The sequence below is a fragment of the Acyrthosiphon pisum genome, chromosome X (assembly GCF_005508785.2).
Source record: "Acyrthosiphon pisum isolate AL4f chromosome X, pea_aphid_22Mar2018_4r6ur, whole genome shotgun sequence".
Lineage (NCBI taxonomy): Eukaryota > Metazoa > Arthropoda > Insecta > Hemiptera > Aphididae > Acyrthosiphon > Acyrthosiphon pisum.
The window spans coordinates 89,120,979-89,141,057 of NC_042493.1; the positions used below are offsets into that span (position 1 = coordinate 89,120,979).

The following is a 20,079-nucleotide window of genomic DNA, read 5'->3' on the forward strand; positions in this document are numbered from 1 at the left end:
GCTCAAAAGAGTCAAATTATTTTAAAAATTTTATCGTATATATAAAATGCTAATATTAACATTCAGTGAAATTTTCAAGTTTCTACAGTCACTCGTTTTTTAATTACAACAAAATAAGAAAATTGTTACGTAAGAAATCGAGTGAATATCAAATGTTGTAAAAATATGAATTTCAAACGCCCATAAAAATTTAATTTGAGTTTCTTATAGATATTTTTTGTTTGATAAAGGTAGATAATATTATAAGGAATCTTGTATTACATTTTCATATCTTAGATTTAAAAAGAAAAATTTTTATGAATTTCTAACTCGAAATAATTTGCAAATTTTCGTGATTTTTCCATATTTTGTCATTTTTTGAACTTTAAATGCTTATAAAAAAAAACTGTGACTAACGATTTTTAATATTTTTCATCTGCCTTTGAAACAATATACTAGGAGCCTTCTATTAAATTTTCAAGCTTTTTTATTCAACAAATAAAATTTTATTGATATTTTTAGAAAAAAAACTAAAAAAAAATGAAAACTGACAATGTCCGTAAAGAGCTCAAAATAAGTCAAAATATTTTGAAAATTTTATCGTGTATAGAAAATGGAAATGTAAACATTCAGTCAAAATTTCATGCATCCACGGTCATTTTTTTTAAAGTTACACCAAAAACCAAAATCGATTTTCTCGAAAACAGATTTTGCGTAAAAATTCCCGTTTTTCCTTAATTTTTCTTTTGTTTTTCCCGGCGCTTTTGATAACTACTGGGAAATTTAAATTTTGACCTCCCCAATGCACCAACGATATTCACTTTCTGATCGAACAAGATACTGAAGTTGAAAATCGTAGCATTATTTCGACTACTTATCGTGTACACAGACACAAAAAAAATAAAAAAATAAATAAAAAAATAAAAAAATAAAAAAATAAAAAAATAAAAAAACACACATCATTGTAAAATCAATACATTCATCGTTCCACTCAGAATCTAAAAGAGTGCCAAAAAACTACAAAAATAATTCTAAATATTTCTCAAAAAGCAAAATTATTTAAGTATGCTAAACTATTCAATATAAAATTACAGAATTGGATTTGTTGTAACATGAAACAAATGTATCATCTAGCTGGCTTTTTTTTAAGCCTAAGCAAAACAAATATGCAAATGCTGTAAGTCCTCTGTCCTAGTTATCAGTTTAGGATAGTAATATAATTATTTACCACATTTTCTATATCAATTAATAATATTATTTATTTTTATTTTAATATTTTATGTCAATTTAAACAATTAATACATTAACAACTTAAATAATATTTAATATCTTTCACAACTTTTTGTATGTACATTTAAGATAAATTTTTGTTTCATTATAACTTATTTAGATTTGCACCTCTATCCGAAATTAATATGCCAAACAACAATAATTTAATATGCATAAACATCAAATTTAAACTTAAAATATAATATACTATCTTTTGTTTAACTTTTATTCTTTTACATAAAATACACCAGGAACATTATCAATCATAACAGCCATTTATAAATTAATATTACTGTTAAAAAAAAAAGTACAAACAAGAGTATGTTTATATTTGTCTTTATTTACTATTTTGCTACTAACTATTAAGACAGTTAGTTTAAAAATATGTTCGTTACTCATAAAAATCCTATAAAATATTCAACAAATAGGAAATAAATTGTAATAAGTATAACAGCTTCACAAATAACGAGGTAAACCGACAGGAAATGTATATTATTTATTATAAACATGTTCGGTGTAATGATGCTTAAAATGAAATAAAATAATAATAATAATAATTATAATAATTTTTAATTAATATTTATTTATCGTTTATAACATAATAATATAAGGTAACTCTAATAGAAGTATTGAAAAATAAAAAAAACTATTAAAATAACATTAGGCAAAAAACACTTATACATTAATAAAATAAAGTATTCGATAGTATTTTGTTCATTAACATGAATATAGTCTTATTAAATCTAAGAGGTTTATACTTTAGTAGAAAACCACAGAAGTCTTGTAGAGTAAAGTATAGTGATTTTATTAAGGCTAATTTTTGTTCGATAATCATTTATGTAAAGGGCTCAATGTAAGTTGTGTGAAATCACGTACTGCATCTTTGAAAGATTCTGGAATTTCAGACTGATCGTTTAGACGGCTGATTTTGAGCCTAAAATAAATAAATAAAATTGTTTTAATACAGATTATTAATATTAGATAAAATAATTTGAGACCAAAGGTATAAACAATACTTAAATAACAATAGAACAATATACAGTTAGGATATAAATTAGTCGAAATAATTTGCATTTAACAAAAAAAAAAAGGTTAGACATACTCAAGCTATGTGTAAGAGGATTGCACCAGGTGGCGAAATATCTAAAGCCAGCCTTGATTATACTCTTTCTGAGTAAACAAAATGTTGTTCATGGAATTTATTTCATGGTTCATTGACCAAAAAACGAAAAAGTTTTGAAAACTATGTATACCCAAACCACATAACTAGTGATAGGTAATAAAAATACATACAATGTTACTATATTTGCATTGGCCTGTTTAGTGGCTACTTCTAGTGGTTCAATATTATCATGATCCCTAAGATATTGATTCGCTTTGTGTTTCAGAAGAAGACATACTTGTGCTGTATGGCCTAAAAAAAAAACCAATTTATAAATAACAAATTACAAGATTAATTAATATTATTTATTTATATAATTATAAAATATAAAATATACAAACAACTAGCTGTCCGAAATTTCCCGGGCCAAAGATTTGTATTTTTAATTAGTATATTTGTAAAAAAATGTATAATATTATACCATATTATTTTTAAATTATAATACTAATATAATATGTAACCAATGGCAACCATTTAGTCAAACAAATAATACATTCATGAGCTATCCTCAGCTACTATAGGATTTGAAAAACTAAACTATAAATACACTCCAAGTCTAAAGAAATTTATTGATATAACTTTTATTGAAAACGGTCCAGTAGTTTTTGAGTCTATTAACTTCATATAAACCAACATCCGTTTTTAGTTGTATAACCTTGCTTTGCTCATGAAAAATATAAAATATTGTGTTATATAGGTGTATCTTAGTTTTGATGTACCTCAGATCACAGGCAAATTTGAATCAATGTACCGCGCTTTGTGATTAGTTAGACCGAGAAGGACGACAATTCACCTGTGGCGTATTGGATATATCACTTGGTATAAATCAAACAGGGTTTAAACTACTCTCTACACTTTCCCGATATCTTTAATAACAATTTGAAATTATCACAAAATCGATGAAGTAGTTTTTGGGTACTATATAAGCTACAAACATACATTCAACTCTCATATTTGTTTTAAGATATAATTTCTTTATTCGATACGATAAGCACGACAATTTGATGCATACTTTTAACTCATTTGCCCAAGTAACCAATGTCAATCTTTTAAATATAAAAAAAAATTACTAATTACCACTATTATAGTCCGGGTCATGAAAACTGGTGGGTGATTTTAGCGCCCCCAGTGGTGTATTTTTGTTAGGGCTATCTACTACTAATAGCTTAAAAAAAAACACCACTAGGAGTGCTAAAATCAGCTGCCAGTTTTTGTGACTCGGACTATAATTATTTCTCTTATTACTATTATTATCTGTAAACTGTAACTAATAGCAACCATTTATAAAAAAAATCCTTAAATCTGTAAATATTAAAATCCTTTTTTGATTACCTCTTCGGATTGGACAAGGCGGGTCCAATTGTGAATCTAAACCATTCAGGGACCCACTCAAATATATGCAAAAAATGTCATCTTCTAGGTCTAGGCATTTAGGATGAGTTTAATGTCATACAGATTTACAGAAGAATTATTATTAGCAAGATACAATATTTATAATAATTAGTATCAGATACTTGAAATACAAAAAATAAGTACATATTATTATAGTTGAGGAGTTAACAACTTATGAGAATGAAAGCATACATCCTGTAGTTTGTTGCAAGAAGCAACTTGTGAAAATTGAATTAGTACATAATTTGTTAGTAATGGTATATTAAAAATACTTGGACCAAATTAGGAGTGATAATAATTTTTATAGCTAGGTATTTGAAATTCATCGGGGACATAACCTTGAAGTCTGACAATGCTTCAGTTTCAACCATTATATTAAAACTGAATTTGATATTATCAATATGGAATATGGATACATAGTTATTCAACTTGTTGTTAACAATACTACGTGTATTTAACATTGATGTGTTTAGTGGATCTATATTTTTATATTTTTATTAATATCGCATCATGACCAGTTTAATGTTTCAAAGTTATTGTAGTTGTTACAAATTATATTAAAATTTTTAGAGGTCATCAATGATGATTTGAGTTTTATAACAATTTGCCTAGTTAAATATTTTAATCATGTTAGATAATGTATTGAAGTTATGTTGCCAATTAATAGGATATAAAATGGTATGTGGGAGAAAGCTACAGTTAAAAGTTAAAAATGTCATTATAATTCATCCATTCTAACTAATATATATGAAAATTAAATATAGTATTATTAATTAAAATATAATTATTTACAAAAAAAAATAAGCTTACTAAAAATATTAGAACATAAGAAGTAATAAGAAAATTTACCTAATTGTGTAGCAAAAAACAGAGGAGTTTGGCCATGATCATCTTGAATGTTTATGTCAGATGCATTAAGTATCAAATACTCACAAGCCATCACAGAACCCTGCAATATTAACACTTGATTATATATCAATTATAATTTAAGAAAAAAAAAGAAAATACATTGATGTATCATGTAACATGTAAGTGAATATATAGAATGAACCTTACACTGAGTATAGCTTGAAAGAGTGAAGTCCGTCCATTGTCATTTGGATTTTTCCAATTTTTGTCTGCTCCTGTTGCTATTGCATGACACATTACTGGTAAGTTATGTGCTGCTGCAGCTCGGTAAAGCAGCATATCTGGTCTCAATGTAGATATATCTTCTTCTACAACTAAAAAAATGCATAAACATTATTTAAAGATTAAAATAGTTTTTTTTTTTTAATATTCTAACCATCTGTTCCATCATCACTAATTGTAGAATCATCATCGCTACTTATAACATCTAAAGATATGCTTCTGGTATTACCACCAATTACCATGACATTATCTTTTTTTTCATTTTTTACTGTAGATTGAGTTCCTCGTCGTCTTACTTTGCGAACACTCCATTTTCTTGTATTATATTCTTCCAGGACCAATTCATTATTAGGTATCGGTTTCACAAATAAGCGATCTACATACTTATTTCGAATCCATTGTTCACGAATTGGGCTAAAATACATAATATTGTAATATCAACAACAATATAGTTAATCAAACTTTGATACTATAATAATTAAAGACCTACCCGAGACATTTTGCTGAAGCACGTATAACTGTATCAGGAACATTATATTCATACACCTCATTGACAACAGAATTTCCAACTTCAGCCAAAACTTTCAAAATCTCTGGCTCCCAGTCATCAAGTGTTAATGAACGGACCTTACTATAATGAACGCCAAGACTACGATGTACACCAGAACATTCTAAAATAAAAAATTGTATTTATTGTATAAGGAATGAAAATGGTAAAACTAATTTGCTGATATAATGATAGTTTATGGTAGTAAATATATTTTTTATATTCTTTAATATAATATTTTAATACTAACCAATACATAATGTAATACCCAAATTTATGCTAGCCCAATCTGGATTTGATGCTTTGCAATCGCAACACTTTTCATTACCGGGAATTTTAACGAGCACATCCAACGTTCTAAGTTAATTTAATTAAATAAGAATAAATACAACTTGTAGTAATAAAATATTTTTAGTTAAAAATAAAAAAAAATTACTTAGACTTTTTAATTTTTGGAACTTGAAACTGTTCATTCAAATCATTAGAATCATCATCATTTTGATTATTTTTTTGTTGGGGTCTATTACGTATTGCATCTTCAATACCTTGTTGAAGCGCCTCTATCCATGATTTGTATACATACTCAGAATCAGCTTGTAAAATGTGACTTCTGCAAAAAATAAAAAAAAACATTTATTTAGTTGGTTGAGGTAAACATCTTATAATAGCATTTACTTAGTTGGAGATAAGACTTCAAAACAAAACCTTCGTTCTGCATCACATGCTGGCTTCACAGAACAAATTCTTAAATCATCTTCCATTACAGTAAATAAATTTTCACCTAAAAAATTATATTAAAGATTGATAATTTTAATGATAAGATTCTGTGTTAAGACAATATATAATTATCATCGTTATTCTAGCAAACATATTATAACATATTATACATTCAATACTATTTAAGAATTTTAATTTTTTTTTTTTGTCCTTTTCTGTGAATCACTAAAAACTTTCCAAGACAAAATTTATTTTTAATAAAATTACAAACCATTTCGTTTACGGTAAGCCAACTGATTATTCTTTAAGTAAAACCACCGTCTATTCCATGTTTTGAAAGCATTACTTGTTCGCTTGTACAGGTAGCCTTCAATGCGTGTCGCATCTTTGTCCTTGACACCATTCTCACAATCACCATTCACCATAACCGTATCATTGCTTTAATTTCAAAATATTATTTATTACTATTTAGACTAATGAATTATTAATAATAATTATTTAATACACATCAATTCTGAACCTGTCGACCAATTTGTGATGTTCACTAAGTTGATTTTCCATTTCAGCTGCTTCGGCAGTCATAACAATTACCTCTTTGTTCAAACTTTGAATAAAATCTTGTAAGTCTTCAGTTAGTGTAAAACCTTGATGAAAATATGTTCCCCACGCTTGAATATAAGACAATAGCTAAATAAAGAAAACATAAGGATTGTCAGATTTTATATGTTAAATGTTAATTATTCTAGAATAAGGATGTTGAAAATTTTTTGGTCACATGTTAAAATTTCATTTTTAAAGCATAAAAAAATTTCCCGTAACGGTTATATTATATTTGTTCAGGTACTTATAAAAAATAATTTTTCTGGACCAATTAAGGAATTAAACATGTTTAAATATTAAGTATTTAAGAGGACGATACATCTTTGTCTTACAAGTGAGTAACATGGCAAATTTATGCTCAGGAAAATGCGTTTAGCTCCGTTAGTTTTTAAAATTACGAGTGAATCGAAATATTGTGAAACATTATCTGTGTTTGTTGTGGGTTTTTTTATGATACTTAAAGTTTTTAGTAAGTTATGCATATATAATATAGTGTAAATTAAAAATGATCATAACTATGACCTGGAATTATATGCACTAAAAACATACAAAATATGCATGCATTTATGTACTGATTATCATTCAAATACGCACTTATATGTTATGCAAAAATATGCAAACAACAAAAATGCATTTTGATTAATAATTAAATTAAGATCAGCGGAAATACATGTAACTAGTCCTAATAATTGTATTATACTATGCAATTTTTATCCAAGTTGTTTGATTTGAAACAAAATCATGGATTTTGGCAATGATTTGTTCGTATGCATAGAATATATAGTTTTTCCTTAATGTTGACTTGTCCGGAATAGTCCAGTAAAACTAACAAACTATAGTAAAACAAATAGATACAAAACCATTCGGTATTCGTAAAATACAAATATATGCAGTACCAATTAAAAAATTAATTTTTTACAGACAATAAAAAATCGTTAAAAACAGAAATATGCAATAAACATCAAAAAGACAAAATATGTGAAGTAAAAATTTGTATTCTGGATCTATTGACTATTATTCAAACTTGTAGCTTAACTAGCTACTTTTTGGACTATTAAAAAACATGCTACTGCATATCAATCTAGGCCCTAACTCATTACTCTCTAAAAAACTGAATTATTGTAAAAAAACCACAGACAAACAAGATAGTTTTCTTACCATCAAGTTTCATAAAAGGTCGATTCACTCTAATTTTTAAACTAACTGAGTTAAACGTGATCTGCTGAGCGTAAATTTGGTGTTTTATGCACTTGTAAGACGGAGACAACAAATATCTGTGTAGCGTCCCTCTTTAGAACATTTTTTAATCATCTTCTTTTTATTGACAACTGAATTTCCTCAACCAATTATATTAGTTTTGCTGATCAGTACTTGATGGGACCGAATTCTATACGGATTATCAAAAATCAGGATTAAACGGAATAGCGTTCAAAATAGATCTAAAAAGGGATTTAGGTATGTAAGGTATTTTAAATAATTTGTAATAAAAATCAATAAAATATCAATAATATATTAGTAAATGTATGGTTAAAAATTAATGTTCACATAAATAATTTTTATGAATGTATTTATGTATATACAAATACATTATAATATAATTTATTTAATGTTCGAATTAACCAGATGTCCTGACTAGTGAAGACCAAATTAACGAGACTCTATTGTACATACATTTTATTTTGATGTGATTTTTGTTCCAATCATTGGATTTTTAGTATTAAGCAAGTATTTTTTAACGTTTAATAAAACACAAACATCATTAGCTTCATTCATTTGCCATCAATGTACATAAAATTTGACCCCTTTCCCATCATAAAAAAAGAAGCTTTCACAACTGTATTTTGATTTAAACAATGAACGTATAATAATAAATTAAATACTTTTTATAATATAGCTCAGTGGTGCCCAACCAGCAGCTTACGGGCCACACGAGGCACGTAAAGGTATTCTATGTAGCCCGTTTTAGACTTTTGAAATAAAACTTAATATTAAAAAAAAAAAATTAAAACTATTACAAAGTACGATAAAAATTGTAATAATAATAATAATAATAAAAAATGTTGTATACTAATTTATTATGTGACATTTGAGTTTGCGTATTTCATTTACAATAATGAAAAATCAGGTTGGAATTTAGTTGAGATTATTTATACTTTTATAATATTTGGTGGCTTGGTGGTCCACTCGGAGTACGAAGTAATAGCTTACCAAAGTTAGCTCACTGCGGAAAAAAGGTACCTTTCACTGATATAGCTGAAGTGAGTTTCAAATTTTTAAAATGTTATAATATTACTAACTATATTGTTAAAAAATAATAAAGAACTTTTATTTGCAACTTATTTTCGTTAAATGCAAGATTTAACAATGAAATAGAAATATTTTTGCATGTTGTTACAATTTTACCTATGTGGCTATGTGTCTTTTACACAATATGTGATTTAGGTTCTCTATACTAGTTATAAAACAACATACAACACAAAAATTAATCACTTACTGTTGAAAATATTTCAGGTTTTTTCCTAGTTAAAAGCATAGTAATACAATGCACATGATCCAAGGCAGCATGACGAAAAGAGCTTCTTGCTGATGCAACTTGACTTAGTAGTTCATCTGCTTCGTGTGGACGAGATTTTAGTACCTGGGAGTTTCTTAATAGGGCAGCGTCAAGTTCATATGTTGCCTTTTCAAATACATGCTTGGATTCTTTACTTGCTTTAATATCTCTAAATAAATAAATCAATTAAGAAAATATACTTTAAGTTACCATTATATTAGTGCAATGTCCAAAAATCTCACTCTTTAACAAATACTGTTAAGTTGTTCAAAACGGTTCGAGATGCCTGATCCAGGAATGTTGTTAAAAATTTGTTCATTTCTTGAAGAGCATGGATGATTTTATTTAAGTTTTTAGTTGATGATGTGTCATCACGGAAACAGAGTCCCATTTCCCACAAACTATTTGCAAACAATGATTGTTGACTTACATATGTCTTCCCAGAATCAATCATAAGACTGTATACTTTTACAACCTAAATTAATAGAAATAATTTATTTTAAATGTTAAGATGAATGTTAATACAGAGTAATAACAATTCAAATCTCTAAAACAACATTATTACCTTTTCTAACCTATGTTCTAGTAAATCAATATTGGACTCATGACGATCAAGTTGCGTCCTGAAATGAAGGTATACAAATAAGTACACAAAATTAGTACACAGACAAAGTATGAGAAATTATTTTAATTAAAAATTGATGAATTTTTCAACATACGTTTAAATAATAGTAACAAATGATTAATATTGTACCCATTTAATTTTCAAAAATAATATCACTTAAAATGCAGTATTATTAATACGATATACCCACATGCGTTGTCTGTCTTACAAATACACAACATAGCAAAAACTGTTTTGCGCGTGACAACTATGCTCCCTCTGTATTTATAGTAGAATTACCTAAATTTCACAATACATAAGAATGAACTTTATCTGTATCGTAGCATGATTGTTTTTTTGATAGCACTTACCAATAATTTTTAATAAATTAACGAAAAAAAACGAAAAACCTAATGTTCTCAAACTGATAACTTTACCTAATTGTATTTATGTTATCCAAGTAATAAAATCACCACGACACAGGTTAAGTTCTTCCCTACGTGTTGTAGAATTTTGGTAATTCTACTATAAATACAGAGGGAGCACAGTTGTCCCGCGCAAAACAGTTTTTGCTTTGTTGTGCATTAGTAAGACGGAGACAATATATGCAGATATTGCATCCGCTTAAAGTAGGTTTGATATCTGTCTTCAGTTGTATTTTTCAATTTGTTAAGATACCTACTGCTAAAAACACTGGCAAGGCAAACTTTTAAATCTTTTGAGGTACATTGCCTAATTTTATTGACAGCAATCTCATGCTCAGAATTAAAAAGGTAAAATACTAAAATTGTACATGAATTATTTATAACGAACACTTCACTACTGACTATCACCTTCCTCAATGGCTAATTACCTACCCATACACACATTACTCCCTAACCTTTTTCAGCCCCACACTTCAAAAAATTACCTTCACACCGACACTGATTAAAATTAGATAGTGGGCTTTTTTCTCGGCTTTTTTTAAGTAGGTACGAACATTTAAGATTAAGTATCAATAAGTAGTTGACGTTTTTAGTTTTTACAAACAGTTTTTTTAAATAAGATTTTTATAATTTTATGTTCTATTAATAAACAATCACATCTATTAGGACAAATAATTTAGATAAAAAATAAAATGTTGATAAAGTCAATAATTTATCAATCTAAAATGTATCTAAAAATATTAAAAATTAAATTATTTATTATCATTATTACCTAACCTATTTAAATAGTTGTGCATTTTAAAATTTTACACAAAGAAATAGAATATTTAATTTTTCAATAAAATCCTTAGGTACTATAATTTATGTACTTTTTATTGGTTTAGTAAAATGCTAAAATGCTATCGGATTTGTAAATAGTTTGTTTTATTTATTTTGTATACGATTAAAATGAGCTGGTATACTTATTTATCCAGATAGTTATCAATAGACAATAATGTTATTAATTTAATGATGATGTATTGATAGTATACTTAGAAACGAAAATACATCTATTTCCAACACAATGACAGAAAACCAAATATTTTAATGTATGAGGAAAATAGTTGCGACGCTGCTATTTTATATAATATGGTAGTCCTAAGGCTATTTCCAACAAAAAAATTAGTTTACTATCTTCACTGCTACTTTTTGTTACCTACATTTTTTTGAAAATTTTCTTGAATCAATTGTGTGATAGTAAAATATTATATTATTAATGGTTACACGAGTAAAATACAAGTATTCTTGTCATATGCTGTCTACAGTATTAATATATTTTAAATTGTTCATTATAAATATTAATAAAAATTAAACAAAGTAGGTCCTAAAATTAAAATAATGTCGATAGAAATAATAATCTTTATAGTTAGAATAAAATTTAAAAACAATAATACAATAATATGCATACTACATAAATCATTAAGGCTCCCAATAAACTTTCTATATGGTGTTTGTGGGCATAACTGGTGGGAACAACAAAAATTTGGGAATGTTTGACAGCTTTATGAATATATAGTGTCTAATGTCCTATATGCTAGCCTTTCATACAAGTGTAGTTCGGTAAACATTTATAATACAACCAATTATCTTGTAAGACAGGTAGATATTTTATTTATCAAATAAAAGTGGACTTTTATTGATCACTAAAGTCAACTTTGGTAGACGACAAGTGGACAGTAGGCGGCAAACGACAATAATACTAAAATTTACTCACTTATCATAAATTATAATATTATATAATACCTAGTTATCATGTGTTGATATGTTGTAGATATTATCTATAGCATAGTGTAAACAATGTGTTTTCTATAGGTACTCAATTCCACGAAAGAATGTGCTGCAGACCAACCAAAATCGGTTCTACTGTAATCACTAAAAATAAAGTACCTAATGTGCAACTGAATAGTCACTACTCCTGATTCCTGATCACTGTATAAAGCCATAAGGCCATAAGGGTGAGTTCATATTAAAATAGGTAATTTAACTATGGGTGAAATTGTGGCATACCATAAAAATCTATAGGTCGGTACCAAATAAGTGTTTTACTGCATTGTCTACTCTGCAATATGGTCCAAATGTATACATGTAACAAAGTATAGATAGGTACAGTATGTTAATCTGTTGTATAATATACCTGATATCATTAGTTTTTTTATTATTGTACTCGTGTCGTATTGAAATTAAAATTTAAAAAAATTATCGTTTGTGGATTATTTAAAAAAATACGTCCTAGTTATAATAATTTGAATATAATTTAAATTTGTTATAATTAAGACAAACTCAATTACAGATTCAAAACTATAGATGGGTACCTATCTATCTAAGTAAGCCTACCTATCTACCATCAGGACCACAAGTATTATTATCGGTTGCCAACAACGAAAATTATTTCGATACCTATCTACCTAACTAGATACCTATTCGAATATATAAATATCCTGATTGGATATTTTCAAAATAATTTACAATCCATTGGTACTAGCCCGACTAAGACACGCGTCTGCTACAGTTTTAAATCGGCATACAATTATTATTTCGACCCACCGACTCCGCGGAAATCGTGACTAACCTGAACTTGGGCGAGTCCTGCAGGCAATTGCTCACCGAAATGGTTTGCATCTTGACGGTTTTCCTGTCGGCAGCGTCAGAACAGCATTATCGTCGTCGGTGTGTGGGTGGGTCCGTATCCGCGGGAAAGCGACGCGGAAAACGGCGAAGACGCCAACGGATTATCGCAACGATTCGCGGCGACCAGGCCACGGGGAGAGCAGAGTAATAATAAAGATAACGGGCGCGTCACCCAACACACCGACACCGCAGCAAAGCGACCAGTGAGAGTGTGAGACGGCGCCACAGTGGGTAACCAGTGCGCTGCGGAGGTCTGAGTAGTGACTAGCGACTGCGAAACACCGTGCCACTATCGCCCGCTGACACCGCGCCCCGACCCACCGCCGCTCGATTCGCGCTGTTATCGTTTACGTCGTTTGTGTGTGTGTGTACTGTATATACGCAACACACGGGTGTACCCGCTCCACGACTACCCGACCGTATATTTTAGTATTATTATTATTATTATACAGTATGGAATAATAATATTATTTACAATATTGTACGCAAGCGCGTTACGAAAGTAGGTTCTGGATTATTATTATTGCTTTATAGTAAACCGTAAACGCAAAAAACCTATACAAGCTGCAACCAGCCCACCGACGGTGGCGTCGAGTGCGCGGTGCGCCGCTGCCGCCGCCGCCGTCACTCCTCGTCGAGCAGCGGACGACCGATCCGACGGGTGTTTCGCTCTGTCCGCGTCGATGTCGGGTGGCGGCGGCGGGTGGACCACGGATACACCTGCGCGCACGCGAGACGGGCGACGGCCTGCGTCATAGCGTCTCGACCGCAGCCGTATGTGCCCGTAATCCAACGACGTTATTATTATTTTCGGCGCCGCGCCGTCGCGGGACCGCGGCAGGCCCGGACCGCGTTATGTTGTCGGCCGGGGGGGAGGGCTTCGCCGGGTTACGATAAACTTATACTCCCCTCCGCCCACTCCCCCGGCCGACGACGACCGCACTCCAGGCTCCGCGGCTTCGCCACGGTGCGGAACTGCGAAATACGCACCCGCTCGGCGGTTCCGAGTTGCGTATTATTTCTTTCATCTTCGTACTTATTGTTAGCCAACACTGCGTCACTGAACTGTATTATTGGTGTGTTAAAAACGATATAAAATGTAACAATAGGTAATAATAGGAAAGTAGGAAATTGTGTAGATGACGGGAGCAGCGCTGTAATGCGCATATTATTATTTAATAGGTATTATAACGTCTATGCGTAATATTACGAGCCCAGGTCGAAGGGGCGTCAGTATTGAGGTGGGCAGGCATATAGTGCCACGACCTAGCAACCCTACAATCGTATGGGCTTTGTTGGGGAATGTCAAATCGTTTTACATTTTGAGGAATACTTAACGTATAAAACCGACATTAGGCATCTAAGAAATGATCGATTCGTGCAAATATCCTTTAAGAGCTTATAATTGCTTACTGTTAATTTTTTACTGTTATAACTATCCATATTTATTTGTTTACAATTTATTTTAACTCGGCAGCTGTAGCTCAACATTATATTACTACCTATTTATTATTTTATGTATAGGAGCAATTTTAACATTGGCGGAGATCGGGGTGAACTTAGCCCACCAAAAGTCCTTTAAGCCCTCTCCTCTTTCAGTTTTATAGGATCAAAGCCCTCCGCTCACATTATTGATAAAAAAAGTAAACACCCCCCCCCCCCCCCCGTTAAAATTTTAATGGATTACCGCCTAGGATTATATATCTAGCTAATCTAATGTTTATTATATCCTTTTTTCTACTTGGTGTTTTGTGAAATGCTACTTTATTCATCAATTAATGTCATTTTTCTATGACTATAATCTACAGAGCTGGGTCGATCAATAGCGGCGCTCCTAGCTTTTTTGGAAGCTAATTTTTCGATAATAGATGTGTAGTCCAACTTAGATGCACATATACCTACACATATTACAGTCGTTCTATTTTTATCACTATCGGCCACAGGAAACACATTGATATTTCCTGCGGCTTGTATATGTGTAGAAATATATACATTTTGATAAATAAAATATATTACTTCACTATATAATTCAGTATAGGTACCTACTAGTTATCGTCGATCGTCATCGTGAATGAAAATTAATTTCTATAATAAATAGTAAATTTGAGGTTTAAATAGGTATATAAATGTAAGTGTTAAATTTATAACACAGTATTAATCAACTCGTATCTAATAACAAATATTAATAATATATTGAAAAAAATTTTTTCAAATTCAAATTTAATGATATAATCATTCCTACTCAATATTTTGCGCCCCTGGCAGGCGCACACCTTGTCAGGCCCTCGGCCCGGCGGCTGATAGTCTATAACCATCTTAATATCATTCATAATCAAATAGACACGTGGTATAATAATATACGAAAATCAGTATAGTTATGTTTATGTACCTACTATTACATATTATTACTTATGTTTACATCATAGTGATGAAGCTATAAAAATAATATCTTATATAGGTAGTTGCTTGAAGTATACTTGGTACCTATACCTACTTACATATTTTTGGAACTGTGAATTCTTGTTATTATACTTTCGATTAGATTAGGTACTTGTATAATATGTTGCAGTCGCACCTCGATAACTACATTTTTTTTGCCCCTTTGAAATGTTTTTAAGTTGTGTTTGACTGTATGAGGTGTATATACTTCGAAAAATACATAGGTAAAATTAATTTGTTTTTATTCCCCTCGGTATTCGAGTTATCGAGACTCGACTGTATTGCAATATTTCATACACAGACACACCGCACACAGTATATTGAGTATAATATTAGAAACTGTACAGAGAAGATTAAAATATAAGGGGCTTAAGGGACTAGGGAGTGCCTGTGTACGCATACTATCTACGTATAAATGTTTAATGTATATATTAATATATTGTTTATTAGGTATATAGTTATAATATTATATGTAATATAGTATATACCAATATCAATATTTGTGTGTAACGTAACTGTACAGCCTACGCCCTATTACCATAATAGTCCTTCCGGCACATTTAGTATTAAAACAATATGTCAACAAATGAACAAACGAAAGCTTTGTGTTTTTTTTTTTAGATTAAAATACTAACAAATTATTCTTTTAAAATCACATAATTAAAACCAGGCATTTGTTTGTTTGATCAAATTAAAAAGTATGCACGCATGCGCATATTATACTTATTAAAAACATTAGCTACACCCATCGGGAAATTACAATATGTCAACTATTCAAAATCAAAATAGCACAATAATGAATAACTTTAAGTAACATAAAGTTATGCTTAAAAGAGACGCTAATAATAATACTATTTATTTATAGTAACACACTAATAAGATATAAATTATATCTTTAATCGTGACACTAACCCAGCATATTATAGGTCACATACTCACATGACACATGATACCTTATAGACGATTACTGTTTAGCTTAGGTACCTAAATCGATGACTGTTGTTATTTCAGTTATAGGCACTTATTTATTTTATATAAATATATATCGCAAAGCAAACACAAACTGTTCATACAAAAAACCAATATAATATAACCTTTGAATTAGAAAAATAAATTGAATCTCGAGTCTCGACCCATCATTACTAAATGATATAATATAATAATATTTATAAGTTTTTATTAGTTATAGTACGGTATATTATGCGTTATCCTGATGATTTGACTTATACCCACATGCGTTTTAAAGATAATATAATGGTGGTGACCTATACAAAGCATCGTAAATTAAATTTATTTATTTATTTTTATACTTATTCAATTGTAATTTTGTCAAATAGTCTCACGAAATGCATTTTATATTTATGATAAAATTATCATAATAATTATTATATTAATATTATACTAGGATAAATGATAATAAAATATTAACTCACAGTTAAGCGAAATATCTGTGAAAATTATTGTACCACGTTTTAAAGTAGGTAATTTTGTTTTTATGATTTTAAATGATTTCAATATTTAAAGTAATTTTTTATTGTAATTTCGATTTCAATGATTGAATGTTTTGATCTATTAAATATTTTTTTTAATAATATACCTAGTTAAAATTAGTCAAATTACAAATTATGATGATCATGTATAATTTATAGGTACAACTTAAACAAATATTTAAATTAATTGAGTCCATAGTTTAGGTACTGTTGATATAGATTTGATTATTTGTTATTTACTATAATAATTAATACACATTAAACACACAAAACAAATAACATTTATATTACCTAGGTACATAATACACGATATGTGGATAATAGTATAAATGTATAATAGCTAGCTACCTACCTACCAACCTACTAATATAGGTATTTTAAGACTTATAATTTATTAAAATAATGAATGATAATCGTAATTTTACTAGGCAGGTATATATTAACTTAATTCTAAAGTTTATAAGCTGTGCATTATGATTAAAATATTTAATTTTACAGTGCGTGCCCTGTAATTTTCGACCGGTGGGGGGGGGGGGTGTTATAAGTATTAATACATATTGTTTTAAATGATTAATTCATTATAGTGGTGGTAGTAAGACACAAATAAAGGGATTTATGGGGCTATAGAAGGAGGAATTATAATCCCCGACCTCCCCCCGGACATGGCACTGTAATTATATCAATGTTAATCGTAAATTAATTGTCAACTGTCAACTGTCAACTTAGGTCATTTCGGTTTCTTGATTCCTATTTCCTAAGACACTATATATACAATGAGTTAAGACTTAAGAAGATTTCACCGCACTATTTGTATTTTCTCTCTGACCCACGCGCAACATAGAAAATGTTGTTTAGCAGAACCCTTTGTTGACTCAAGCCCGGATTAAGACATTTTGAGGCTCAGGGGCCAAAGTTTTAAAATATGAGGCCTCTGTACAAAAAAAAAAAGTTATTATGTATATATTATTTAATATTGGGTACCTGTTATAATAAATATATTTAGGTATTAGGTACATAGCAATAAATAATGAATTGTGTATCACTTTATACATTATAATTTATAAGCTTTTTTCCTCGCTAAATAATCATCGATTCTTTTTTAAGTGATTTATGCAGTGTTATAGCCTATAACGAAAAAAGTAATGGACAAAATAAATTTAAGGCCCCTAAACAAATTCTAACTATCGAGGCCCTCGGAGGCCATGGTCCCCTTTGGATCCCCCCCTTAATTCTGGCTTGTTTGTTGTTAATTTTTAATATTAGAGTGAATTAATTTACTATATGTCTATATCAAACTTTAAATTAAGAACATTACCTGTGTCTCTGCGTTGGCTATTTTATGATGTTTCAATTTTTATGTAGGTAAATTATTACAATTTAAAAATGCTTATAAATTGTATAACAATTAATGTATCGTGAAAAAACCAATGTAGGTGGGGCACGGGTATTGTAAAATGTTATTAACGTCTTACACACGTACGACATAGCAAATTTTCGTTCACTATAGTTTCAATAGTATGCTGTTAGTTTTTATATTTGAGTGGTTTGACCTATAATAAAGGAGATCAAAATTTAAAATTCTCAGTAATTTTCAAAAGAGCCATAAAAAACAAAAGAAAAATTAAGGATAAACAGGAATTTTTATGCAAAATCGATTATTAACAAAATTAAATAATCGGTAAATCTTACATTTTGGCTGAATGTTTATATTAAGTAGCATTCTCTATATACCATAACATTTTCAAAATATTTTGACTTATTTTGAGGTGTTTAGGGACATATTCAGTTTTAAATTTATTTAGTTTTTTATTAACATTATTTGTTGGGTATAAACGCTTGAAAATTGAATACAAGGCTCTTACTATATTGTTACAATGGCACTTGAAAAGTATTAAAAATCCTTAGTCACAGTTTTTTTTTGTAAGCATTAAAGTTCAGATCTTGACAAAATACGAAAAAATAATCAAAATGTGGAAATTACTTTAGTTAGAAATTCTTTATTTATTTATTATTTATTATAATCTTACTTTATTTAGATTTTCTTTTTAAATCCAAGATTTGAAAATATAATACAAGATTTCTTATTTTGTCTACCTTTATCAATAAAAAAATCGCTACCAAAATTCAAATTAAATTTTTATGGTGTATGAAGTTCATATTTTTACAAGATTGGATTTTCTCTCGATTTCTCATGTAGCAATTTTGTTATTTTGTTATAATTCAAAAACAAATACTGTAGATACATGTAAATTTAACTAAATGTTCATATTTTCATTTTCTATACTCCAAAAAAATTTGAAAATATTTTGACTCTTCTTGAGCTGTTTACAAACATTGTCAGTTTTTAATTTTTTTTATATAAATATCAATAAAATTTTATTTGTCAGGTAAAAAAGCCCGAAAATTTAATGTAAGGATCCTTACCTATATTATATTGTTACAATAGTGGTTTAAAAATATTAAAAATATATAGTAATAATAATTAATAAAAATATAAATCTAATATAAAATATCCATAATGACAAACTGTCTCCGCTTAGAATCGTTTTTCGTAGACAATGATATTATATCATTGAATTCAAATTTAATACCATCCATTAACCATACAGTGACCCACTTGTAATCTACTGTACAGCAGATTGACATCCACTTGGCACTTACCCGCTTTTTTATTTTACGATTTGTGTAACAGTTTAATAATTTTCTTGAAATTAATCTATAAAACATTTTAAATATACTTGAATAATAAATAATATTTTAAATACATATTAATAAGATTTAAAAGAAAATTTTTATAAATTTTAAAGTTGCAAAAATTACGATTTAAAGTTAAAAATGGCGCAAATAAAAATGTTTGTTGTTGTTAAATTGCGCAGATTTGACCTGTACGTGGACTGCATGCGGGAGTACGCCTCTCGCCTCTATTTAGTTTAAACAGTTACACTAATGGTCTCTACTATGCAGTATGCACACAATTTGTCACTTTTTACACAACCCGCATGCACACATAAAATTGCCTATATTGAACTCCTTAAAAACGGTCGGTATCGAATGCCCTTTTATTTCGCACAAATGACCAACATTAATATTTATATGCGGGCAA

The 20,079-nt window shown here is 29.2% G+C and overlaps 1 protein-coding gene across 2 annotated transcripts; it reads right to left on the reverse strand.

Annotated features, from left to right (window-relative positions):
• Positions 1-1,215: 1,215 nt before the first annotated feature.
• Positions 1,216-13,675, reverse strand: LOC100165688 (arf-GAP with coiled-coil, ANK repeat and PH domain-containing protein 3). Of its 2 annotated transcripts, none has more exons than XM_001947745.3 (15): positions 12,989-13,675; positions 9,917-9,974; positions 9,594-9,826; positions 9,292-9,520; positions 6,718-6,884; positions 6,469-6,635; positions 6,156-6,261; positions 5,917-6,090; positions 5,731-5,837; positions 5,424-5,604; positions 5,088-5,347; positions 4,859-5,025; positions 4,652-4,751; positions 2,542-2,662; positions 1,216-2,182 (listed from the first exon to the last, which is right to left on the reverse strand). In XM_001947745.3, the coding sequence occupies exons 1-15, from the start codon at positions 13,036-13,038 to the stop codon at positions 2,080-2,082; spliced, it is 2,223 nt and encodes a 740-aa protein (XP_001947780.1). In that variant the 5' UTR covers positions 13,039-13,675; the 3' UTR covers positions 1,216-2,079. The 2 variants fall into 2 exon arrangements, with proteins under 2 accessions (XP_001947780.1, XP_008182646.1); XM_008184424.2 differs by having other exon boundaries at positions 6,703-6,884.
• Between the last annotated feature and the right edge of the window lie 6,404 nt (positions 13,676-20,079).